Raw genomic sequence first — 26,639 nt, forward strand, 5'->3', positions numbered from 1 at the left:
ACTGAAATCTGTTTTCCAGCAAAGGATAGGAACACATTTGCAAAGCCTCCCGAGATCAGGCAATCAGTTCTGTGCTGAGTTCCATGAAATTTCTCACCTTCCCTCCTTTGAGCACATGCAGATTGCATTTAATTTAAGCTGCCTCTGTCAATAATATCTACTGCATCTTCCATTCAGCCACACCACAAAGGGCAAAGCAATATGCCATCAAAAGAGCATTTCTCACTCAATACTCAACACCACAGGCTTTAAGTCATGTGGGGCCCTGTGTTCTTTCTGGACAAGAACCACATGTGCACGTGGTACTATTGCAGGGAAAAAAAAGCAGATCAAAGAAATTCCCTTTCTTCTACCTCCCTTCTACCAGTCATCAATTGACTGGATTTAGCCTTATTCCCATCAACCACAAATTCTGTTCATAAGAAGTGTGATTCTTTGTATTTGGTAACGAGGCAACCTCTCCAGGCACCCTGTGAGGCTGTCCACCAGCTCCCAGAACACAAGATATCAGTTTTAATCTTGCCACTAACCTTTTCCCACATACAAGTCACATCCTATCTAAAAACTCCCACAAGGGACTGTCTCAATCAACTTGACCTTCAGGTGGAGGGCTCATCCCAGAAGGAATCAGAATGACCACAACCCACACACTTTCATAATATAATAGGCAAAGACTTTTTGCTTTTCCTTTGCCTGGCACACAGGGAACCCAGAATCAATGAGAACAAGTGAGCGCTGAGACATGGCTGTTTCTAGGATCTGGGGGCAGATGCATTCAAACCTGGGTAATCCTACAAAAGCAAAAACGTGTGCCATGTCAGTCATGGTGCTGATCTCAGATAAGCCTTCAGGAAGGCTGGGAGCTCTGGCTACTTGTATCCAGTTGTGAAAACAATGCAGAAGTGAAACTTTTATTTTTGCCCCTGCAACTCCTACTTCCCAACACAAAGACTGCTGAGCAAAGGTACAGTGTAATGCCCACTAGAGGTTGGGATGTTGAGGTTTGGATCCTTTTTTTGACTGGGTTACATCCCTGCAGGAACTAAACAAGTTTACCTCACTGTGGCCTGTGCCATTCCAGTCCACCTCTGCACTGCAAGGTCCTTGGACATTGTGGAATCGTATGATGGGATCCAACTTCAAACCCATATGCCTATGGAGTTCAGACATCTTCCCCAGCCAAACACTGTTCCTCATCAGAGGGCTCAGCACTTAACTAGGTAGCAGTGCAAACTGAAAACTGTTAAGCAGTGTTGCACCCAGTGCCGACAGGGCTATACCATCCACATAGACTGATGGGTTTCCTTCATCAAGAGATGTCCATTAGAAGAGCTTTCAAATTTTCACAATGCTTTCTTCAACCAACCAGAACTGCAAGTGATAACCAGGTCTCCTGTTGTACTCCCAGGACTTCCCAGCAAATCAGTGGGCCATGTTAAGACAGGGATATCTGTGCTATCACACCTGTACCCATAGAAGTAGTCCTGGACTTAGAACATGGCTTGCTGAGTGAATCCATCAGCTGATGAATCACAGAGGGGCTACAGATGGTCCAGAGAAGGGCAACATAGCTGGTAAAGGGTTTGGAGCACAAGTCTTAAGATTAGCAGCAGAAGGAACTGGGGTGTTCAGTCTGTAGAAGAGGAGGCTGAGGGGAGCCTTTATCAATCTCCACAACTCCCTGAAAGGAGTTTGTAGTGAGGTGGGGGTTGGTCTCTTCTCCCAAGTAACTAGCAATAGGATAAGAGGAAATGGTGGCAAGTTGCATCAGGGGAGGTTTACATTGGATATTATGAAAAATTTCTTCATTAAAAGAGAGGTCAGGCCTTGGAACAGGCTGCCCAGAAAGATAGTGTATGTTCAAAAATCCCTGTGTATGTTCAAAAATTGTGTAGACATGGAATTCCAGGACATGGTTTATTTGAGCTGGTGGTGTTGGACTGATGGTTGGACTTGATTTAGAGGTCTTTTCCAACCTTAAAGATTCTATTCTGTCCTATCCAAAAGGCCCACATCATGACTGAATCCTTTAGACATTAACAGAACACAGTCCTAGAAACCGATCCTAACTATGGCTGCCCTTACCTTTTCTTTGTCTTGGGTCACTGAAAAAGGACAAATGCTCTCTGGAGCTCCTCAAAGAGTGGCTCTGTGCATTTCAAACTGTAGATGGACACCCACCACAATGCAGCTTATGCCATTTTATATATCTGAAATCTATATTCATCACCTAAGAGCCAAGTATCTAGTAAATTTGGGGTATCCTTATGGATTAAAACAACTGACCTCATTAAAGGTCTGCTAATAATACTGAATCATCAGCTAAAGATTCGGACTGTCATCTGAGCCACAAGAAGCTTATACAAGATCTACTTACTGCATTACTCCAGCATCACACAAAATATTTTTACTCAACAAGCTCTAGTTAGTTCCTTCTGTTTTCCCTTTATCTTTTTGTGTACATGTGTGGTTGGGAGAAAGTTAAGCTGGAATAAAATGTTCCAAAGTCCTCTCCAAACAAGCTGATCTTCCTCCAAGATATTATCCATTTCCCCTGGAAAAGGTTGGTTTCTTCTCCAGAGTGGACTTTCTTATTTCCTCTTCTGCCTTTGAAAATGCAATCACAACATGAGCCACTGTGCGCATCCCAGTGTACACTTTTAATGGCAGTACTTACGACAACGCATCTGAGAGGACCCACTCGCAAGAAACCCTTCCAAATCTGCCTGAAGAGCATCTCTGCTCTCAAACACTGCAGTGCTTCTCCAATATAAACATCCTGTCCACAGCAAGTTTGGGAGATGCCCACAAAGGAGAAAGAGGGATCCCAATGACAGACAAAATCCTGACAGTTCTGCAGCAGTACTGGAAACCAAACAGCAGCAGGCGTGGCAAAGAGCACTTTGCAGCATGGTCAATACTCCAGCCTTTCAGTCCTTTAGCTTTCACAAAGCACATGCTCCCCAGGTGTTCCTGCACAGGCAGCGAGCAGAACATCCACCACAAATGAGCAGATTCAGGTGTGACTCCCCTTGGGATCCTGCACCTGTCTCCGACACTTCTCGCATTTTCAGGAACACAGTACGTTTCATGGGAACAAACCCATTCCAAGTTTGACCAACCTCAAGTTTGCACAGCATATTTTGAAGGCTGCCATATATAAAACGGTAAATTGCAGATATAATGGGAATACTGAAAATTATTAAGTTGCCCTGACTTATTCCCGCAGAGAAACTGATGCTGTAAGGTTTTTTTAATGAGAAGTTAAAAACTAGTTATTGAAATCTGAGGGAACATACAGCTGAGGTGGTGTTACCAGGGCTAGTGACCAGGGATCTGTGGCTCTTAAGGGATACTGAAAATACATGCATGGTGCACAAGCCTTGCTGCATGACAGAAAATAATTTTAAGAATCACACCAAGCATCCTGGAGGCCTCCTCATACAATCTATCAGCGTTTGTTTATCCAATTTCATCTTCAAGGAGTGAAGCTGGATGTAGGCTTTCATGCTGCATCTATTCCAAAAAGGGGGAAAAAAACAGAACCAAACCCTCTCCCAGAAAATCAAAGTCCGAGACACAGTCAGAGTACCCTGACACCCGACTGGGAGATGTCACATTCATTAGTATGGGTGCACGAGCAGGGTGGGGAGATTTCATTGCACATTTCCAACCAAACATGGCCTAAAAAGACTTGGGCAAAATTCAATTTTCTGAAGAGTCATGACAAAACCTATATAAACCACAGATGCTGCTCAGTCATAAACCGCTTACTAAGACATGATTTTAATTGTCAGAACCCAATCAGGTGTGACAGTGATATATAATACCTAGACCCAAACCACAAAAATGTCCCTTAGGCCCAGTTCTCCTACTAGAAGACTCTCATTGAGAAGTCCAGCTACATGCAGCAGCAATTCGTTTTAACATGAATATGAGGTAGGGAAAAAACCCAGTGTTTGGACACAGCAGCTTCCATCTCAGACGTATGCACCACTATGACCCTTAGTAACAAGAAGGGCATTGCTCATAGAATTGCCTTTACTGCATTTTTGCTACACAATGAAGCATTTGTACATCAAGTGACATTTTTCTGATTATCAAAAAAAGCTTTTTACAGAGCTTGTTTGACTGTTCTGAAGCTTTTTTTTTTTTCCCCTCCCCTAACCTGACTGAAGATCAACTCTTGGTAAGTCACTGCTGAATGTGCTGGATGGTTCCTCTTAGTCCAGTGGCATATTCCAGCTGCCTCTTCCAATAACAACAAAAATCAATTATGAAAATTTCTGGTCTGTTAAACTGCCACCAAAAATTCTTGGCAATACAAAGGATGTTGCTATATTTATCTATACCAGAAAGCGAACTAGCCTTTAAATGTTTATATGATGCTTCTGTCAGACAGAAGATGACAAAACACACTGCAAATATCCCAGAATCTCAGAATGCATTTTGCTTCCCCTTAGACAGAAGGGCACTCAGTGCAAAATCCTTGAGCCTTACAAATGTCACATTTTTAACTGTCTCCTTCCTGAAACTTTTACCTTGTGTGCATGTTAAGTAAGGGTTTAAAATTACAGATGCAAGTCACGTATTTCAGAGATTCCTCTCCCTCTCCCTTCCCCCCATTTAGTGAGACTAACTTTTAAGTGATTTATCTGTAATACCAGTAAGCTACTACTTTGCTATTCCGTTACTGGTTTTTGTGATTTGCTAGGAAAACTTAAAAAACACAACCCTACCCAAGGTGCTCCAGTGGCAACCCTTCAGTATTTTGCAGGTGGTCCAAAAGAACCATATACTTTTGACAGATAATTTACAGTAATTTTACTAGAAAGTTAAAAAGGAGATCCTGCACGCTCTAATATGAAGGGGCTTTGATTTTTGTAAATATATATACTTAGATATATATTCTATATATAAACAGAAACTCATGGCATACTAGCTAAGAGTGGCAAATAAGGTAGCAGTGTCCTTTGATGAAGTCTGTCACAGGAAAAATCCCCCTTATCCTACAGAGATGTAACACAGTGTAACTAGACTAAGTCACCACTGGATATGAAATGAAATTACATGCAACTCCAGCAAAATACACGTCAATCCTTTTCAATCCTATTTCCCAAAAGCTTCTTACTACTAATGCCAGAGGAAAAGAAAAGTGGACAGCGTGTATGTATCCTATACGTATAGGCATAGTGTTATGCATACACACAGAGTAGGTCAAATGTTTTTCCTTCCAGACAGTTACACTATAATTGAATCACTGCAGCAAGCTGTAGGATACCACTGCACTGCAAGCATTGTTCAACAAGTTGAGGAAAAGTTTTCGATCTGTGAGAGGAAGGGTGGCGACCTATAAAGTTGTAAAGGAAACCACTCACAGGCTTATTTCAATACCCCTGCTAAAAACAGCCCCTTGGAACTGTTAGAGTCTCTTCCTCATCCTGCTCAGAACAATTGGAAAATTACAGACCATTTAACATACATTTATTTAATAGATTAAAAAATAAAATGGAAACAAAATATAACAGTTCTCACTCATCGAATCACACTCATTTCTCTGGTAGTTGCACTGGGATTTAGTTAGATGAAAAAGTGACCCAAATTACATACCAGGTAGACTTAAAAATGTGTTACAGCTCCAAGTGGTCATTCTCTCTCTAGAACTGTACTTTTCAGCCTATCCTAAAGTCATTAGGGACAGGTTCGACTTAAACCAACTGATTGCTAGAAGCATTGGTTGGGGTGAACACAAGCCTGGATTTGACATAATCTGGTAACTTTTTTCCTCCATATGATCAAATAAAACCTAAAGTAAATGCTCTATAAGCTTTTTGTTAAATACAAGACAATAATAAAAGTTGGGGGTTTTTTGCTTACTGTAATTTTTTCTATAATATGATCAAGCACAGGGATCTATGTAAAGAACATAGCATGACATTCCCTCTTAGCCCATGATGCAATTATCTGCACTGAACCCAGCAAGGTAAAACATACTGCTGGCTGCGCTTCAGCAGGCATGGAGGGAATAAAAATGGGGGCTGGGGGAGTGAAGTATCTGTAAAAAGTAAGTAATTGCAGTGTGTCACACAGCAGAGCAGCAAACGCTGCACCAGCAGACACTAACACAGCCACTTTTCCCTGATCCTTTGGTAAATACACTGCTGCAAACATCTGAGGTACAGAACAACGCATGCCTTAACCTATCCAGGACAAAGCAGGACTTGTAAAATCTTCCAGATCCACATTACTGACACCACGAGGTGTGGCCTCATCCTCTGTATTTTAGAAGGACATTGATTTTTTGCTACTGCAGCTGTGAAAAGGTAACAGGGACTATGTAACAGGGAGCAGCATGCCAGGATACAGGTTCAGCAGGCTCACTTCAGATGGCATCAGCACAAACTCAGCACTGTGGTACTAGCTGCAAGATCCCATACTGTGAATCCAGGTGAGAGAAGAGGATTCACTTCCAACTTCTACCAATTCCTTCTGTCACCTCATTTTTGCTTTGCAGAATGTTCAGGAATTTAGACTAATTTTTCAGGGAACAGACTAGCTGCGCATCACTCTTCCTTATTGCTCAGGTTTCTAAAAAGCTCGAGGAGAACAAGCCTCATCTTAGTGACAGAAAACTTGATTAATGAAACAGCCGTTGGGTTATCTTGTTTAACACTGGAAGTGTGAAAGCTGATTCCTAAAAACAAAACCAGACAAAAAACCTGAAGTACAAATCACATGATTCAGAAGCAGTTCCGCTATCTTCTGCCCACAGTGAACTAGGAAAGAGCTGAATTTTGGAAAAGTTCACATTTATCCATGAATGTGTAAGATTCCTCTAAAATTAGCATCTGTGGAGGATACGGCAGCACAGCTCCGGTCACACACATGGGTTAGCATTTAGTAGTCCAGCAATATTATAGGGCAATCCAGCACACACTGCTTTTACAAAGCTACAGCAGCACACTGCAGCTTCAGCCAGGGCTTCAGCCAGGCGAGTGAGGGACCAGCCCTTACCACCCGTGACCTCCGCACGCACACCCTGCTTGTGCGCAGGTGGCTGCCGCGGTAATGCTGTTTACTCCTTGTAGTAGGGACTGAACTTCAGCCCCTTCCCCGTGAGCTCACAGTTTAAAGGCACACTTCTCCCACGTTACAGCCCGGCCGAGGCTCTCTGCCTCCCTAGCTGTGCCAGCTGTACGTGGTTATGCCACAGGTGGCCGCTGACCTCCCGGCTGGCAATACGGAGAGCGCACCGCCACCGCTACCCGCGCAGGGCCACTTGGCGTTATTCCGTTTACGTGCTGAATTGCCGCCTCTCCTCTTTACGATTCGGTTTTACAGTAACCTCCCGTTACCCCCCTGCTAGAAACGGTGCCACCGAACAAGGGGCCACGAACAGCAACTAGCTCGTCTTTTGAGGCAGCTGGGAAGGGGCCGCGGCAGGACCCCCGGGGCGGCAGCAGGGGCCCGGCGGCGGCACACAGCCCCGCACGCCGCCGCTCGCCCCGCGGGACTAAACCCCTCGCTCGGCCCGTGGCAGTGACACACGACAGGGAAAGGCTTTGTCCTCCGCCTGACACACACGGCAGGGAAACGCTTTGTGCTCCGCCTGACGCACGCAGGGGGCACATAGCTTCGTTTCTGACGCTAGCAGGGGGAGAGTTCACTTATTTAAACACGTTCCGAGCCGTTCCGATGCCCTCGCCCCGCTTGCTACCCCCGCCTGTTTCGGCCCACGAGGCAGCGCGGCCGGACGTCCCACCGGCTCCCGGGCCCGCCCGCCGCCGGGACGCCCCGCTACCTCCCCACCGATACCTTCCTGAGGGCCGCCCGCAAGTCGCCGTATTGCGGCGTGTCCCTGACGAGCCCTCCGTCCCGCTGCCCCGAGCTGCCGACGCGCCCCGGGGCCGCACCGCCGCGCAGCGCCGAGAACAAGCGCACCCAGCGCCTGCCGCCGTGCAGCGCCATGGCCGCCACCGCCTGCCCCGCTCCGCCCCACTTCGCTCCGGCAAGGGCAAGCGCGAGGGCCGCGGCCTGACTCGGCGGGCTTTAACGGCCGGTTTGGGTCGCCCCGGCGGCCCCTGCACCGCCCCGTCCTGTCCTGTCCCGTCCCGTCCCTCCTGCAGCTCCTCTCCCCCGCAGCAAGCCACGGCAGGCTCTCGGGTTACAGGCAGGTTTTCTTTAATGCCAACGAACAGCCATGAAGCAACCGACAAACGGGTGGCGAAAGCGGGCGTCGCGAAGCGAAAGGAGCCGTCCCAGCGGGCGGCCACGCCGGGGAGCGGGGAACAGCCGACCCTGCCGAGCGACCGACGTGGGTCTGGGCTAATTTCGGGTTGGTTTCTTTTATTTTTGTAAGAAAAAAACACTAATAATAAAAGTCCGCTCCTGCGCTCGTTCAACAAGGACCGGCGGCGGTGGGGACACGCTGGTGACTCCCTACAGGTACAAGTGTCTGCTCCGGTGGCAGGCGCTGGGTTCGTTTTCCTAAGCGATGACACAGCCTCCTTTCTCCTTGAATGGGTTCTTGTCCTCGGGAACCCCCTTCACCAGCGGGTCCTCGCCCGACCGCTCCTCGATGTAGTTCTTGATCTCTTCGGAGCACTTGGACACCTCGAGTGAAAGAACAGAGAAGTGGTTGCGTTACGGCCGGAGCTCACCTCGTACACCAGAACAGCACATCGGTGACCTCACATCCTTCTTTCTCTTATTTACCTTCCCATCAAATACGAAAGATCTGACTGCAGAGCCAGCCAGCACTAAGCATGTGCAGACTCAGCTTCCTTCAACTTCTTTGACACCCCATATTCACAGAACACGTGAGCATCACTGGAAATGTCTGTGTCACTCGAACAGCATCATTAAACGTGACCTTTTTTCCCCCCAATCTTTCTATTAAGCTGCAGATCATATTCTCCTATGGCATCAACATGACTTATGGGCAATAGCAACTTTCAACTCAATTATGAAGTATTTATGACTTCACATGTTTTCCCAAACAAAAGATGCTGTAATGATTTTTCAGTGGTAACACTCATTCTCACTGTATGGTTCTATAACAGCAACCCTGCGTCTTGAATGCCAGCAAAGGCCTGACTGGGAAAGACAATTTACTTAGAGGTTACCTGGGGTTATTTTGAACAATGGTTAATGAAACAGCTGTTAATAAACAGTGCTATGAGAGAACGTAATATGCATGACACTTTGCATGACACTCATAGCAAACTAGAACTGATGTAGGTGAGCCCGCACAGAACTCACCTGTGAAGAAGAAATGGGTTTAGTCTGTGTTCACTGAGACAGGAGCACACTCAGCACATGTAGTAACCGTGTCTGCAGAGCCCATGGGTGCACAAGCAGGCCCCATCAGTTCCAGAGGATCCTTGTCCACATGCATTTCTTATTTCCCTTCACTATGTAGCAGAAACTGTCCTTAGGTGCTGAAATACCTGACATGCCTGAGGACACACTCCCAGCTCTATCCAGACCTCCTCCCCTCCTGCCCACAACCCCTGCAGAAAAGAAGCAGTGCTGAGTCAGCAGCAAGAACCAGCTGTTGGCCAGGCCACTATATGACTGTATTTCTAATTTAAGGAGTCTCACTTTCTTTGTTAATTATATTTTACTTCATAGGTAAAATTGCAACATAAGAACCAAAGAATTTACCTGCTCTACCATAGACCAACAGAACATGGCCTGTGCAAAATTAAACTATAAACCATTAAAAAAACCTCATAGTTAATTCCCAATTAAACAGTGCAAAAAAAAATAAGGTCCAACCACCTCTAGCTGCATTACAGAAAAGAATTTGGACCTACAAATCCCGTTACACGTGCCTTGCTTGTCTGTGTCTCCCAAACCCTGTTCACTCAAATGGGGGCACCTTATGCCATAGTGAAGTTGTGCTCCAAAGTATATGCAGCACCAGGTTTGTTTTACTTCACTCAGAACTATCAGGACTTTTTATTTTTTACATATAAGAAAAAAAGTCTGCTTAAATACACATTCAGACATTTTTATACATTCAAAAAATTACTCTAAAGGCTTTTTCCTCTTTGTGCTCTAAAGGTATAGGAAAGGGTCAAGAAAACTTTGGCTAGAGATTTCCACTTTTGGTGACACCAGAAGTGTGGTTTCTGCATTTCCCTGTATCTGTAACATCCAAACACGCATCAGGAGACTATGACAACACAGGTTTCGTTCTTACAGTGAAACTTCTGTTGTAACACACTGGTAAAATTGAGGATGCTGCCTGTGCTTTACTACACATGATTTGAAAATACCACTTTTCATAAAGTTAACAGGCTTTTGGTTTATTCCCAATATTTAGGCAAGAGTTGTTATTGTTGTTGTTGTTGTTATTGTATTTGTACATTCCATTTCTTGGGAACTCTCTGAGGGATGATATTGATATCTATAGTACTTGGATGTGGAGCCCTCAATACTGCTGCTGATGCTTTAAGACTATTGACAGCTAAACCATATCTGTTGCTTTTTTGTATTTTCCAGGCTAAATACCTTAAACATAATTTACATGACTAATGTAACTGATTCCCACCTATAAATGTACTTTTAGTCTTAACTAAAGTGTTTGTTTAGATGTATTTTGCTTCAGCTGGCATGCAAAATAATAATAAAACAGAATATTATTTTTATCACGGAGGAAGATCAGTTCTGCATGTATTTAACCTATAGAAAATGTGCAAAAATATCACAGGAAACTGCTTCGCCCGTGGAAAGGAGCCAGCGGTGTTCACGCCTGCAAGGACAGTGTTTCTCTCGGCCTGTGGCTCTGTCCCGGCAGCCCTCTGGCTCCTGCCCGCTGCCCGGGCACTGCACAGCAAGTGAAGCGGGGGAGCGGTGCCGCTGCGGGGGAGAAAGGGCATCTCCCGCAGCCCCGCCCGGGGCGGCGGTGAGGTCCCGGCCGGAGCGGGACCCGGAGCGGTGCCGCTGCAAGGCCTCCGGCCAGCACACCACCCCCTCATTTGGCACCGGCAGATTCCAGCGCGTTTTACAGAGGAGGTGAACTGAGCTCAACGCGCTCCTCCCTTGCCAGGCACGGCTGCCTGGGGCTCCGGGGACACGCAAGGGAGAGGAAGCCAAGGAGTGCCAAATGCAACGGGAACAGCCGCGGCCGGCGGGCCCGTGCCGGCTCCTCGGGGGCCTTACCCCGGCGCCGATGCGCCCCTTCCCCCCCTGTTCCACGGCCACCCCCCTGAAGGACCGGTGCTCCTATGCGGGGCTAGCGGTGCGATGTCGGTAGAGCTGACACCACCAGTCTCTGCCCCAAACGGGCTGGTTGGACCGACGGTACAAACTGCAGTCGTCCCGAAAGAGCCGGGGCTCTGCCGGAGATCGGTTCCCGAAGCCCCGCTACCCTGTCTTCGCCGGGCTCGCCGCGGAGGGACGGGGCGCTCCCGCTCCGCGCCGGCTGCCGCGACCGGCCCCGTCGCCCGCCCGACGTGTCCCCGGGCGCCGAGTGAGCCCCTGCACCCCCGCCCGGAGAATAACGGCATTCTCCCCGCTCCGGCCCCGGTCCCGTCGTTGGCTCCGGCGGCCGGGCAGCCCCGGGCCCCTTCTCCGCAGCCACTCACCGGCTGCCTCTCCAGCTTCACTTCTTTGCGGAGCTGCTCCACTTCCATTTTCAGTTTGTCCTTCTCGCTCAGGTCCTCGATGTTGATGGCTGGCATGGTCTACACTGCCAGAGCGCGGAGGGACGGAGGGAGGACAAAAGGTTACTTCTGGGCAGCGAGGGCGTCGGGGCCGCAGCCCCCGGGAGGGCGCGGGGCGGCGGGGCGGTGGGACGGCCGCCCCCGGCCCGCCCCTGGGCTCACTCACGCGGTGCCGTCCGGGCTGCCCCGCTGCTCGGCGGCGGCCGCTTCCTTTCCGGCGCGGCTGGCACCCCTTCCCAGTGCCGCTCCGGCCTTTAAACCGCCGCGGTAATCCTCACTAACCGGATTAAAGACCGCCGCCCGACCCCGCACCGCGGACGGGGCGTTGACACGGGCCCTGCCCGCACAGGGACGGTCCGGCCGCACCAGCGCCCGGCCCCGCCGCCGCATCGCCCCGGCGGGGCAGCCAGCAGCAGGAGCGGGGAGCTGCAGCGACCCTCTTGTCCCGGCCACCCCTTCTTCCCTCCATCTCTGCTACTACTGTGGGGCAAACGCAACTTGGCCGAGTGTTTTGGTCCAGCAGTGAGGTCTTTCTTCCCCCGCGCCCGTCTTCTGCTGCTCCTGTCCCTCACAGGAGTTCTTGTTTGCCTGTGCCACCAGCATCCTGGGGCACTGTGCTCCTATGCCGAGCAGCAGCAGGTGGTTTGCATGGGCACGTACCTCGATGCTTGTGCACTGCAACTCTGAACAGACTGGACGAAAACATATGGTAAGGAACGGATTTCAGGTCAAGTGCTCAGGCAGGCGGCCAGGCTGTCAGTGGCAGACACAGCAACTTTTCATGGTAGCTATGTCTGCAAAGCAGAATTGCAGCTTTGTGTGAAAGGGATATCATGCCTGGCCTGCACAAAGCATCGCTGAAGTCCTCAAGTTATGATGGGTGTTGAAGATGGGGTACCGTCTGTAAGAGAACAGTAGGAGGGTTTATAAAACACAAGAAGTAGTAGGCCATTCTACTCCTGTGGTTGCATGTATTTTCAAAGTCTAGATTCCAAACAGGGGGCTGTGATCTTTGGAACAGGGTGGTCCTGCCATGTGTGTTTGTACAACACCTAGCATCTCTGATCCCAGCAGCTGCTTTCCTACAATACCAGTGGAGGCAGAATCCACTGCCCATTACACTGGACAGAGCTGCAGGCCTAGAAGCAGCAACTGGAATGGGCCTGTACAAGTCCTGTTTTCTGGCACTTCAAAGGTCGCTATAGGGAGTTGCTCCTCCCTCTTTCACCTCTGGCTTCTCCCCTTAAAGATACTCTTTGGTCTTCCTCTTCCCACTCACCAGATGTAAGCAGCTGCCAGTAGTATGTAAGATTTACATCTTTCTTCTCCAGTGCTGTGCCTATAGTGCTCTTGGGGTTTGTTTTATTTAAGCCAGTTCACTAAAGTCAGTTCCTCTTCCCCTCCCTCTGGCTATGATCCCTCCCTTCCAGCTGTTGGCCTGCAATTTTTACACCCCCCCCATAATCTACACAGGCAGCTGCATCCCCGGATGCAACCAGCTGCTGGTCCCTGGGCCAGTCAAAACAGGTGGAAGGAGCAGGCTGAGCTGCCTCTCTGGTATGGGTATGAGCAGAAACATTGTGGTGTGGAGAGGTACAGAGTCTGTACCATGGTGTGGTGGTGGCAGGCATAGGGAGCAGGAGAGAGGGTGGGTTTTTGTACATGGTTAGAGTGGTTAGGGTAGGAAGGACAGCTGCAGCTTGGTGTTGATAACCCTGTAATGGGAAGCCTGCAGCGAGCTGCCTGCTGGCATGAGTAGCTGCCGATTGCAGTTAGTAAAGGACTTTCTACCACTTGCTCTGTTAACTTTTACTCTCTAGTTCATGTATTTTTTACAGATACTTACCTAATGTAAGTGAATTTATATTCTGTTACAGCAGGGGAGCAGCTGAATAAATACTGCACTGTGCTGCAGCGTAGATGGATAGGTGGGTTTAGCTCAAACTTTGATTTGTGTGTTTTCCCCGGGGGAAATGGAAAATATGGAAAATGGTTTTTGCATGACAGCATTCATTTTGCTGCTGTTGTTTAACGGAGTATTTCAATGACTTTCTTTGAAATTCCAAGAAAATCTGATGAAAACTGAAGGACAACAGTCTAGTAATATTAAAATCATGTGAGAGTTTCCTAACAGTAGAAAGAAGGCCTTTTGTTTCCTAACAGTAGAAAGAAGGCCTTTTGTTTATTTCTTTTTTCCTGGAAATAGAAAATGTATGGGGGCTTTGTTGATTGGAGGTTTGTTTGGGGGGTTGGGTTTTTTTTTTCCTATCTAAGCTTTATTATAGCTGTTGTGCTTCATACATACCTAAAAATGAGGACACCTGTTACTCACAGTTGTAGCTATGAGATTCTAAACCATGACAGTTGTGTCCAACAATAATGCCTCAAACTGTACCAGGATTTATGCTCTTGTCACTTATCCTTTGGCAACTGGAGATTCTGAAAAAAAGAGAAAAGGGACAGTGCTGAAAAAAACAGGGAGAGTTGCCATTCATATCCTCCCAGAAGCTATTGAAGTGGGGGTTGAATTTGCTCCTCTTTCTTGCCTTTATGAAAAATAAAATTGTGTCAAAAACACCTAGTTCATAATCTTCCATGTTGTAAGAAAAGCAGAGGAGCCATGGAGAGAAAGTAAATTCCTGAAATAATCAGGGTGCTATGGAGTTCCTCCTCTTTACACCTGACTGGGGCTGTGGCCCCGTTCCTACAGGCCACAGATTTCCAGAGCCCTGTATGGCAATCTCATGCAGGGCAGTGCTTGCCTGAAGGACCGAGGACCGACACCCTACAGGGAGCAGAGAAGAACAATGGGAGATCAGATTATTGTTATCTATGGAGATCACGCCTAATTTGCAGCCACTCTTATCTCTCTTACTGTATTAAACGTGGAGTAAACACTAATTAATGTAATGGCTCCAATAGATTAGAGAGGGAAAGCATGCTGCCTGTACTGCTCACCCCCTCCACCACCGGACCACGCCAGAGTGCCTGGCGGGGTTAAAATCTACAGAATAAACCAAGTCACGGTACTCTCCGCAATCCAGCTTTCAACCAGCCAGAGTTTCATCCATTCAGCCCACTGGGGTTCCTAGGACTCCGAGCTCGCCGTCGGTGCCTCGGCTTGCTCCAGTTCATCAGCGTTACACGCCGCAGTATTAACCTGGTAACGCGGGCTGACGGGTGTTCGCCCCAGTGGCCCTCGCTAAGCGGCCTGTGCTTGACGCGGGTGGATCGGGACCTGCCCGAGACGCCCGTGGTTGATTTCCAGCGTCCTGCCGCCCTCTGTCCGGAGCCTCCGAACCGGGAGCGGCCGCCACAGGGACGAGGGGGGCGGGGGCGCGGAGAGGACTTTCGCTAAGTGACCCGTCCCGGATTTCGCCGTGATTAACAGGAAATGCTCTCTGAGCATCATCCCGTAATGGGGAGGAGCGGGGAAGGGGGCAGTTCTCCGTAGCCCGGCGGGGGGCTACCCGCTCCCCCGGCGCTCGGGCGCACGCAGGCGCGCAATTTGCCGCGCCCCGGAGATGGCCGGGTCAGCGGGGACCTGCTGCCCCGCTGAATCAGACGTTCTCCTCCCACCACATGCGCAAAGAGGGAGGCGGCCCGGGAAAGCCGTCTCGGCGCATATAAAGCGCTGCCGTCGGGTCGGGCAGCGCCGCTCATTCCCGGGACCCCTCTGCCATCCTTCCACGCTCTCCCTCCCGTCCGCCGCCGCTGCGACATGGCCGCCGGCCGCCGCCTCCCGCTGCCCGCGCTGCTGCTGCCGCTGGCCTGCGCGGCCCTGGCCCCGCGAACCCTCACAGGTAGGAGCGGGGACCCCGCGGGCGGCTATGCGGGGCCGGAGCCTCCTCCGCTGCCGAGGTGGCTTCAGCCCCGGTCGCTCGTGTCTCCCGCAGAGAAGGAACGCGCCTGCCTGCTGCCCCCCGACGACGGCCCCTGCCGCGCCCTGGTGCCGCGCTGGTACTACGACAGGTACACGCAGAGCTGCCAGGAATTCACCTACGGGGGCTGCCACGGCAACGCCAACAACTTCCTCACCTTCGACGACTGCGAGAAGAGCTGCTGGACCATCAAGAGTGAGTCCGGGGACCGGCCCAGCCTCCATCCTCAGCCCCGAGGGCTGACCCGAAGGGGACCAGTTCCCCGGAGTGCCCCGGGGACACCCGGGGGGGACGGAAGGGGGATGTGGGTGCACCGAGGAGGTCGCGCTGCTTGCGGGATGCTTCGTGTCCACCCTGTCTGTCCCGCCTGCTTGTTGAAACTGTCTCGCTCATGCAAGTTTTATGCGGAGAAAGCTGACTGAGGTGTCCCAGAGGGGACGTGGAATTTAACTATTAATATTTAAAACGTAATTTAATCTTACAATTAGTTCATAACCAATGCATGGGATTCCCCCTGTGAAGCCTATCCCACTTTATGCAAGGAGGCAGGGTGTGGGACAAGCTGTGACTTGCTTGCGAGCCGAGCGATGGTGGTTTTTGCCTGTGTCCCCATGTTGTTCGGTGTGGGGAGCAGGGAGGGATGATTTTACAGCGGATGAAATCATTATTTTTTTTTGCAGAGGTGCCCAAATTATGCCGTATGGAAGCTGATGGAGGACCTTGCAGGAGTTACCTAAAAAGATACGCTTTTAACTTGAGCTCGATGAGGTGTGAAGAGTTCATCTATGGTGGCTGTTATGGAAATGGCAACAACTTCAGAGATTTGCAGTCTTGCGTGGACCACTGTCTGCCAGAGAGAAGTAATGGTTGTTCCAAATTTTTAATAAAATAGATGCTTTGAAAGCGATACAAAGATGATATTTCTTTGATGTTTTCCCCTGCGTACTCATACAGAGGTATTTTTGAAGACTTCTGGGAAACAGATGTTTATATTTTCTGCAGACTTTAAACAGCTGTTACTAAAGGACCAGAAGTGCTGTGTTAGTTTGCTGTTGTGACTTTAAACATGCTCACAGCTACACCAAACTGCTCCTTTGACTTTTAGTGAGCTGTGCGTGTGTAATCTGAAGGGAAATAAGGTTAGAGATCTGTGTTGAGGCAGATGCATGAGACATCCTGACAGTCACCTTCAGGGCAGTGGAAAAGTCTTCCTAAAATTTTTAGGTGGATTTTTTTTTTTTGGCAATCACCAACTCAACTTCTGCTAAAAGTTTGTTGCCTGGTGTGACTCTTCACTGTCTCTCCACACAAGCTTTTAAAGAAGAGAGGTGGCAATTATGAGCAGGTGACTACAGCTGAGTCTTGTCATAAACACTAGATTAATACCCAGGGCAAGGTAGGATCTTTGCAGACGTGAGATACCAGAATGTATAAAAGCTGTCACTGCCTAAGCTTTATTAGTGTTTGAGGAGACAGTTATTTTGGGCTGGTGACAGATTGCCAGTGTTTTCTTAGATGAACATTGAATTATTTTTTAATTCCTCTGTTGCATATCCAATAAATTGGTAGAAGGGCTCCAGCAAGAAAAGTGGAATTTTGATGATGCAAAATGGAACATCAATCTTGTGTGGAAAGTGGTGGGTTTTGTATTTTTTGCTGCAAGTGGGCAGGATTTGCTGACAAAATCATAGCAAGGGAAAGCAAAATAGTGCTTTTTTTTTCCCCCACAAAGGTAGTTCTACTGGAGTTATTTTTACATATATATTTGGAATAAGACTATGTAAATAGCTGCTGTATGTGTGGCACCACAAATGATGAATTTCACTTGTGGGATAGTAATCCTGTTTTCTGGGACTGTCCATTGCTTTTTCAAATTTACAACTCACAGGAATACGATGTAGTAAGTCTCTGAAGTCACTGGTAACAGCCAAGTCAGTTCAGTGGGAACAACAGCTATTTAGCCACAAATTACTGGAGGGTAAATTTTAAGAAGCCAGACACAGGTATTATTACATTTATGTGATTTATCTTCTCTTTTGTTTCTTTCCCCTTTTTATTTCAAGCTGGTCCCTTGTTGTGCTACAGCCCAAAGGATGAAGGATTGTGTTCTTCTTCTGTGCCTCGCTATTACTATGACAGCAAGACAAAGTCATGTAAGGAGTTCAAATACACCGGCTGTGGTGGAAACACCAATAACTTTGTTACTGAAGCAGATTGCTACAACGTCTGCAGGAAAGGTTAGATACTTTTATGTTTATTTCAGTCATGAGCAGATAAAACAATCCAAATCCTCACCTCGGCTTGTTAGAAGGGTATGCTTTTTTAATTTTGCACTCGGCCTTGTCTCAGGCAGGGGAAACTGAGATGCAACACTGAATCTTTCTGACAAGAACAGTACAATTTAAGGTGGTTACACCATTTTTGAATGAAATGTAGAGAAGAGCCCACAAAAAGATTAATTAACTTACTAGAGCCCACAAGGAATCAGTCTTTAAACTGATCAGTACCAGCATGAACACTAATTAAGGTCTCATTTTCTTCCAGGTATTTTAAAGTAAGATTAAAATAAGTTGTGAAATCAATTTACTTTTTTTCGTTCACATTTTCAGGAGTTACCATCCTCCCTTGATTCCCTGCTGCCTGTTTCCATTTCCCATCCCCATTTCTAAGGATTTCTGTCTCATCAGTTGTACTGAGTCAACTGTTTCTGTGGCTGTGGGTAGAAGGGCTGGGATTGATAGTTGATCTTTCCTCATGGTTTTATTCAGATCAGCTACTGGCTGTGCTTGTAAGTCAAAACAGTTGTGCTTTTACTTGCAGTCCTGTGTTCATACTAGCTGTTGCCAGTGTTAATGCTCTACTTTTAATTCATTTGTTATATGAATCCATGAGAGAAAAAAAAAAGCATAATTATACATTGATCCTCAGAGCAGTTGGGAAGCAGACACAGCCCAGTACTTAAAAATTGCTACTAACCAGGGAAAGAAAAAGGCTGTATTTGTCATATACATTGACTTTGGGTGTAAGGAAAGAAAAGCCAAAATTAGCTCTGTGGGAGAGATGCACAAGGTGCAAATACTTCAGCATGTAAGATGTGTAGGGAGAAGACTTGAGTAAAGAGATGAATCTTCAGTTTTGGGCTAGAATTTCAGGGCTTGGGCAAGAATTGCCCCTCAGGTACAGTCCTTAGAAGCAAAAATACTGTCTGCCAGTTAGTCATGGCAGTAATACTTCTGTGGGTGACAAGTCTGAATGTGTCTCTGCCATTCTAGTATTGTAAGGGAGTCTTTAATAGCACACTAAGTCTATCTGAAATGCTTGTGATTATCTAATTTGCATCTATTACTACCTGGGAAATGGTAGGGGCTGGCTCCAACCTAGGTGTGCAAAGCAAGGAGGAAGGAGACTGCTACCTCAGCATCTTGCCTCTGCGCTCTGCCCCTGCATGCACCCAGCCAGAGGCACCTGGGGTTCTCCCTTCCTCACTCTTTTTGTGGAAGAAAGAAGTAGGAAATGCTGTTTGTCTCTCAACCAGAGCACCAGATAGCCAAAGTTAAAGGATTGGTTATAAGCTTTTTCACTAACTTAAGGATTTCACAATTCAGGAAGGCTTGGTACAGCCAAAGCCCATAGTTAAGGGCATAATTAGTGCTAATTAATGTTGTGCTTTACATATTCATTTCTATAGCTTGGGAGTGTACAGCAACATTAAGTAAATCTTCAAGGCAACCTAGGCCACTCCTTCTCTCCTGCTCCCCTAATTCCCTCCCCAGCATCTTTCCTGTTACCTTTCGGAGTCTCAACTTGAATTCAGTTGACCTTCCCTGTGCAAATAGGCAACTGCTGTTTAAGTTCATCTATAGCTTCTGGAGTGCAAAGGTTCTGATTCATTTCATTAAAAAAATAAATGTATTGGAGTGACAGTGAAAGGGTTGGGAACTGGCCACAGGGGCTCCTTGTGCAGGTAAATAGGTAGCATAAAGACAAAAGGTCTTCAGTCAGGCGTGCAAAGTACTTGTTTTCTCAACTGCATGGCCTCTGCAAGCATTTCTGGAGATGACCCCGATTGTCTCTGGCCACTCTGCAGCTTCTGTGTGAAATCCGGTTCGATGCGGAAACCTAAAACATTTAACTTTTTCATCTCCCACAAGCACTGGTTATATTTTAGGCTTTGCCCCACTGTTGTTCAGAGAAATGTAGCAATAGAGGGTTGGGGTTTTTTTGAGGTCTTTTCCTTTTTTCTTTTTTTTTTTTTTCCATTTTTTTCCTGACAACACGGTGTGTTTACTTCCATTCTGCTGTCACTGCAGGACAGCTAGAAAAAACTTTGATGTTTGTTCAGGAAAAGAGCAGCCAAGTAGGACTCCAGTGCCAAAGGAGACCTTACAGTGTGAGAGAATGGGAGTCCAGAACACATTTTACAACATGTTTGTTGTTATTGGATCTACTGCTTAAGTAATATAAAAACTGTTGGCATAATAGGAAAAAACCCAAACTGAAACACAAACAATAAAGAGTAGTAACAGTTTTTTCATACTGATTCCCTCACTGCTTCCTTTGTTTTCTTAGCAGGGTCTCAGAAACCAAGAATCAACAAGCCAAGAAATGTAGTCCGCAGAAAAGTGATGAGAAAACTGATTAAAAAGCCTCAGACATATAACCCGAAGTCTTAAAGCTGATGGGCACTTGGATGTTTGAAATATCTTTTGATTCCACTTTCTTCTTTTGCAAGACGGTTTCTGCACAGTTTTATACACGGACAAAGTTCTGTCTTTCAGAACTGCTTTTTATTTCCAATTTACTTTTTATAAAGAACTGCATTTAATAGAAAAAGAATGAACCTAGGTGTGGTTCTTCTGTTGTCTTTGCAGCAGTACTTTGGCAAAGCAAGGCATTTAGATTTCCATGGTTTGTGTAAGGGGGGGAAAGTTACTACTGCCTTGGGAGAATATTTAAACTGTGACAAATTAATGTTTAAAAAATCAATTGTATCTTAGTATAACTAAGGAGAGTGCAAAACTAAACCTCTACCATGGATTTTGCGGGCATCCTCTGCTTGCTAAAAAAGGAACCTTTCAGAAGCATGTTGAGAGGCTTATTCCCCTGCCATTGTAGACGATTTTGCACTATCATTTACATAGACTGTCCTTTGCAGTTCATGTTCATAGTCAACATTTTCAGAAGCCTTTGTAAAAGAAATACAAATTTGAATCTGGCTCATCCCAGAAGACATAATTGGGACTAGGGACACCTTGATAAACACTCTGACAAAGGCAATTAATAAACTATTTGGGTATTAAAATGAAAATGTTACAACCATTATTTTTTCATTACATTTGAAATTTCTGCTGAGTTACACTCCAGATCTGTGTGGTTATGTGATGGCTGTTAAAACAGAAAAGCAGAAGCTTCAGCAAATCTCATGTAATCCCTCTTGAGGCACTATTACATTTGTTATAGTAGATTGTGCCTATGGTGATATTATTGCACCTTCTTTCATGTTTTGTATTTGAGCCGTGTCTGAATTTCAATGAATTTAATCTACTGTATTTTCTAAATACAAGTTTGTAAGTAATGTTAATAAAATGTTTTTAGAAAAAAAAGGAGAGCTTGTTCTGTCATATGCTTCTCTTAATTATTCTGAATTAGTTGTATATCCAATATGTGTAATGGAACCTGTTATTTACTAATTATGACTCTAGAAGAGTTTAGTTGTCTCTTAAATCATTTCCTTATGCTGAGGTCTTTACTTCAAAAAAGCCAGTAAACTACATTGATGTCATTTAACCCCAGCACTTTTTATGGCTCAGCTGTCTCTCCCTGAAGAGCTGCTCTCAAGGTGCTTAGTCAAGCTGATTGTCCACTGCTGGGTCTCCTGTTTGATCTTCCACTATCTGAAGAGCTTTTGTGCACATTGTAGGCTATTTGCTTGAAATGGCATTGGCTTTCAGGTAGAAAATGTCAGGTGTGTGCTTTATCCCCATTTTTGAGTGGGAGCGCAGTGCAAAACGAGTCAAGATTTGGTCTTCCTACTGATTTTTTCTCACTGCTGGATTTTCAGTCTGCTGTGCTTGCCATAGTCCATTTCTGGTTCTTGATCTAAAAAACCCCTTCTTATTTCAATTAATCTATTGCTTAGTGCTGATGAAAGAGCAGGCTCAGGGACACAAAACTGCTGGTGACACAGTTCAGAGTGTCCCGTACTAAACCTCTTCACTGGTAACTGGCCCACAAACAGAAATGGGGCCAGTCTAACCTCACTGTGGGAGAAAGGGCATGTGACCCATAGATGCTGATCATGTCCCTTCCCTTGTGGCAATGCTGCTTAGAAGAGTAGCCCAGAATGCCCTTCTTGAGTATTTTTTTCACATCTAGCACTACTATTTGGGGCACTCCAGTGGCATTTGTTGCAGATTCCTGACCAAGGTTTAAAAACCCACAAGCCGATTTGAGAAGTGAAAGTTCAACTCAAACACTGTTTTTAAGTGTAGAGGATCTTTTAACAGCATCCCTGTGGGGTATAATCTCTGGTAACATGTTTGAGAAATGGACTGTTGCTCCTTAACTCTCTGGGCCTCTGACTTCCATAGGATTACCTTGGGGCATTAATAGTGGGTCTGGGATTTAAAGGGAGCCCAAAATCTGAGAGTAGCTCCCTCTCACTTTAATTTTTGATCTTAGAATTGGGTACCTGGTCACACGTCACAAGATAGCCCGGGCAGTGCAATACTTAGATAGTGTCCTGGAAGAGATTCAAGAGTTTGATAATCTTCTGCTCATGCCCCCTCAGGGGCTCAGTGTGAGCTTTCTTGCTGGGGCAAGCTCCATCCAGGATACAGGAGTGGTCACTGCAACCCTTTGTAATGTGGCTGCTCCACATGCTCTTTTTTTGCATAAAAATATCATTCAATGTCCAAGGGTTTACTCAGTGAACCATGAGAGGCTTGGGTTTTAATGCCTTATTTACCTGATAACACACAGGTATCTGACCTCTTGGACAATCCATAGTTCTTGCAGGGTTTCCTAGTGAGCAGGTTGTAGGGTATTCTGGAGGTCTGAGGTGGGGTGGGGGGGGAAGAGGAAGGGGAGAGGCCATGGAGGTTTCTAGCAGTCCCTTAGTGAAGCTATTCCACTTTGTATAAACAGTACCTTCTTTCCACGTAAATGCCTGAATCCCCCTCCCCTTGTTTTTTGAGCTACAAAGAATTGCAGCTGCCACTATGCTGCTTTGCTTCTATGTTCTCATGTTACTCTCATACCCCAACAGACTCCTGTGGCTTTGACTAATCTAAATAATTCTCCATCATCTACAGCATTTTATATGACTCATGACTTACTTCCTTTTTCAGGAAGGTTGGGTCAACTGTTAGCATTTTGCCACGTTGAAAATTAACACAGCCCATACCATCCAGCAAATTAGCTTTTATTATAGTAGCCAGTGTCCAGCAGCTGGTATTGTGTGTCACAGCCCCAGTTTCTACAGCAGAGGAGGGAAGCAGTGATTATAATCGGTTGGGTTTGTCTTGTCTTGCCTGGACAAACTGCCCCTGAAACTCATGACTAGTGATTTGCATGGGACAGTCATACCTGCTGCTGAACAGTGGATGCTGAATTAAGCAGATTTGACTGAACTCCATTGCAAATAACATCATTGCTCTTTAACTTTCCATTGCAACCCATAATTCTAGTTCTTTTCTTAGTGGCATCTTATCAAGAACTATATCTAAAAATAAAAGTCTGTGTGGATTCTTCATCCTCAGTCGGTGGCAACACTCGGAGAACTGCTTTGTAAAAGCATTTTGGGAGCTGGAGAGTGGCTTCATCTTTATATTGCGGTGGAATTTTAACTATCAAAAAGAGAAAAGAAAAAATCCATGTGGAAACACGTAACGTTTTTATTGATAATCTAAATGATGGCAAGCAAAATTCCACCACATCTATTTTAACAGTGATTGGTCCCAATAGAATACTTTCTCACAGTTCCATGTTTTAGGAACATAACTTGCATCCCTCAAGTTGGCTTGCTGACTGCCAGAAGTTACCCTGGTCCTCTACCGATTCTTGTCAACCGAGGAGGTGGAAAACATGGAACATTTAATTAAAAAAAAACCAACAAAAAAAGACACAATGGATCATATTAAAATAAAGAAATAAATCACTGTAGTTGTGTCTCAGTTCACAGGTGAAAGGTTGTGTCTCCAGGCTTGAAGTCAGCTATGCTGCTAAAGGCACAGTTCCGGATCAAGAAATCTGGATAAACACAGTCCAGCTGTGGTTCTGGAAATCTGGAAGAACCACATTGTGGATGGGCCAGAATTATTATACATTGACATTAGTGTTACTGAAAGCAAAACCTGCCTCATTGTCCTTCTGGAAAGCTTTTTATTATTATGCATAACTCTGACTGGTGATAGTTCAGAAATACTCGCTTCTCTTGAAGTGAGCCTGATTTTTCAGTGCATGGTGGTCCTGTACAGTAATGTCTATCATCTGACTAATTAGTTAATTGCTGAGGATAAGGGGTGTTATTCATAATATAGAGAGACTTAATAAACAGCAATGATATTAAAAGAGAAACAAACCACATAAATAGGAGGCCTAAAAGCATGCTGTCTGAGGTACCGGCAACTGATGTGATCACGAGCTGCGGTTTCCGAATAAATGCCAGAGAAATGACCATTCCCAGCTCATGTCCGAACTATTCCTAACAGAGAGACAGTGCAGGCAAGTTAAATACTAATTTAGGAAATGTAAAAACATTTTATCAGTCGTGTAGGAGTAGAGCCCCTTTTAATAGAGGTTCCCTTTGTACTGGTAGCACTGGCTATCATTTTGGATGAAAATGGACAAAATGGACACCCTTCCAGGCACAGCAGGTTAGGTGCCTAACTGCTTTCGTGGCAGGAGGTTTAAATGCTGTTTGAACTCAAAGTATGCCATGCTGTCTCACGTGGTGGGGCCGAACTTCAAGCTGGTGAGCATATAGTAATATTAAGCCTTGTTTTTTCTCATGTTAGATCCTCATTAAAGGCCTTGATATACTATCTACACGTTAAGTTCTTTCATATAACTGCCAGCCGAACTACAACATTTTTGGTCTGTGGGCTTGCTTGGAGGCTCACTGCTCACCAAGCAAGTGTGCAGCACGTTTCCTAAGAGGACAACACATCATTAAAACTTTTTATATGAGATCCAGTAATAAAACTTATAGTAATTAATAAATGCATATGAACTATGGGGTATTTTTCTCTGTGTGGGAAGCAAGATAAAGGGGTAGATTATGCTAACAAAAAGCTATTTAAAGTGTCAAGAGGGTAAAGGGTGAAAATATACCTCATTATTAAGCCAAGAAAAAGTTTCCCATCATCACAGTAGTTTTCAATGGGAAATCTTGAGTTTTACTGCTGTTAAAAAAGGATGCTTTCTAAAAAAGCCTCCAGTAGAAAGTAGCTCATCTCTAAAAGTGGGAGAGAAGTCTGTTGAGAAAAACAGAGATGACAAATGGTATTTGCTGCTCTCTCAAGGATCCAGGCCGCCACACTGGAGCACAAGGAGCCTGTACAGCTGCTGCTGTGCCAGCCAGAGGGACTCTACTATAGAGTCCAGCAAGACCTGGACTAAGTCCAAATGCTTCAATAACCTTTTAGTGCAGAAGCATGGTCTTGCATGGAGCAGCATTCTCCTGCAGCCATACCTGTGTTTGCTTTAGCTGAGCTCTTTGTCAATTTTAGTCAGTGGATGCAAGCAAATGAATGAAGGCTAAGCAAAAAAAGCCTGACCTTTATTTCAGCTCCCCTACAGCTGCTGCATGTATGATAGGAATGATTGCATGCAATAAGTTCCTCTCAGGTGGGGAAGGAAAAGAATTTCTTTACTCCAATATGTCTTCAAATAGCATTAGGAACAAAACCACTATGAAGCCTATTATATAAAAAGATGGCAAATACCCTGTTTTAATATTAAAGTCAATTCCTTGATTAGGTTTTATCAGGGTTTGTCCTTCCAACTTTTTCAGGAGTCTTCTTTTAAAATCAAAAGCAATATTCATATTAATAGAGATCAGTGTATAAAGAAGGAGGACTTTTAAAATCTCCTTGGTTTGGTTTAAAGTCATCAGACAGCTTGGATATTCTTCCTTCTGATATATGTTACTAGACATCTAATCTAAGTGTCACTTTAGCACTGGCAATTAAATTGGGTTTCTTAACTGATCTCCCAATAGCAATTTTGCATCCTCCTAGTGTGAGTTAATGTAAAATAAAACTATGCAGTATGAATCACACTAAGTTCTAATTCTTATAGGACTATTTAAAGCTACAACCACCTGAACAAAAGTAAATGTGTTACTGAAGTGGAGCTCACCTCATTTTGTTTTTCAATTTTGTATTTTCTTTTTAAAACTGAGAGTGCAGAAAGATTACAGGCTGTACTCTGCAGTTGTGCTGATAGAAGCTGCTCTTGACCTCCAGATATACAATAAAGAAGCTCTTTCCAATGGGCTTTTGCAATGGAGCTGACAGAGAATCATCCAACTCTTTAGTGCCTCATTTTTTGAGTAGACACCTGTTAATATTTTTATCCCCAACACACAGGATTATGCCTTTGAATGCAATAGAGAGCACTTGATAGCATTTAGGATTGAGGCTTCTTTATAATGCTCCTTTTATTTTGTTGGTTTCAGTTTATCATGGAAGTGTCCTGAAGGCTTTCTCATTTCAGCCTTAAAGGCATTAGGGACGACTGTGCTGAGTCTCAGCTGCAGAGGGAGAGGCTCTGGACCTCAGAGTCACAAAATGCCCTTGAACTATTTGTTGCTGAAACTCTCTGTCCCATGAAGGAACTACTGAGAAACAGCGCAGCTATCTCTGTGGAGAGGAGAGAAGTATGATGTATCCTAAGCACTTGAGAAAGCTAAATCAGGGGAAAATAAAATAGCCACAGCTCTTGCAGGCTCCCTCCTTGCCGTGAGAGAGGTGTTTTTCAAGCTGTACAGTGGTGTACAGGGAAGCCTAGGCTGGAAGGGGGAGGGGAGACCCTTCTCTGACTTGCAGCACCTCTTGCTGCTTTGTGCTCTTGAGCAGCCTCT

The 26,639-nt window shown here is 45.8% G+C and overlaps 3 protein-coding genes across 4 annotated transcripts in view; 1 reads left to right on the forward strand and 2 right to left on the reverse strand.

Annotated features, from left to right (window-relative positions):
* LOC311205675 (putative acyl-CoA dehydrogenase 6) overlaps window positions 1–8,056 on the reverse strand; it is a 91,221-nt gene extending 83,165 nt beyond the window's left edge. For both annotated transcript variants that reach the window (XM_084280163.1, XM_084280162.1), the window contains exon 1: window positions 7,816–8,056. In XM_084280163.1, the coding sequence (XP_084136289.1) occupies window positions 7,816–7,968 (153 nt within the window). In that variant the 5' untranslated portion in view covers window positions 7,969–8,056. The remainder of the gene's footprint in view (window positions 1–7,815) is intronic.
* A 108-nt stretch (window positions 8,057–8,164) lies between these two features.
* On the reverse strand, window positions 8,165–11,976 carry LOC311205676 (guanine nucleotide-binding protein G(I)/G(S)/G(O) subunit gamma-11). The gene is made up of 2 exons (XM_084280164.1): window positions 11,595–11,976; window positions 8,165–8,613 (listed from the first exon to the last, which is right to left on the reverse strand). Exons 1-2 carry the CDS (start codon window positions 11,688–11,690, stop codon window positions 8,488–8,490), a joined length of 222 nt encoding a protein of 73 aa, XP_084136290.1. The 5' UTR covers window positions 11,691–11,976; the 3' UTR covers window positions 8,165–8,487.
* Window positions 11,977–15,378: 3,402 nt separating this feature from the next.
* On the forward strand, window positions 15,379–21,141 carry TFPI2 (tissue factor pathway inhibitor 2). The gene is made up of 5 exons (XM_084260229.1): window positions 15,379–15,475; window positions 15,569–15,748; window positions 16,234–16,413; window positions 17,617–17,790; window positions 20,123–21,141. The coding sequence occupies exons 1-5, from the start codon at window positions 15,394–15,396 to the stop codon at window positions 20,224–20,226; spliced, it is 720 nt and encodes a 239-aa protein (XP_084116355.1). The 5' UTR covers window positions 15,379–15,393; the 3' UTR covers window positions 20,227–21,141.
* The last annotated feature ends 5,498 nt before the right edge of the window (window positions 21,142–26,639 follow it).

The sequence above is a fragment of the Gallinula chloropus genome (genome assembly GCF_964237585.1).
Source record: "Gallinula chloropus genome assembly, chromosome: 2".
Lineage (NCBI taxonomy): Eukaryota > Metazoa > Chordata > Aves > Gruiformes > Rallidae > Gallinula > Gallinula chloropus.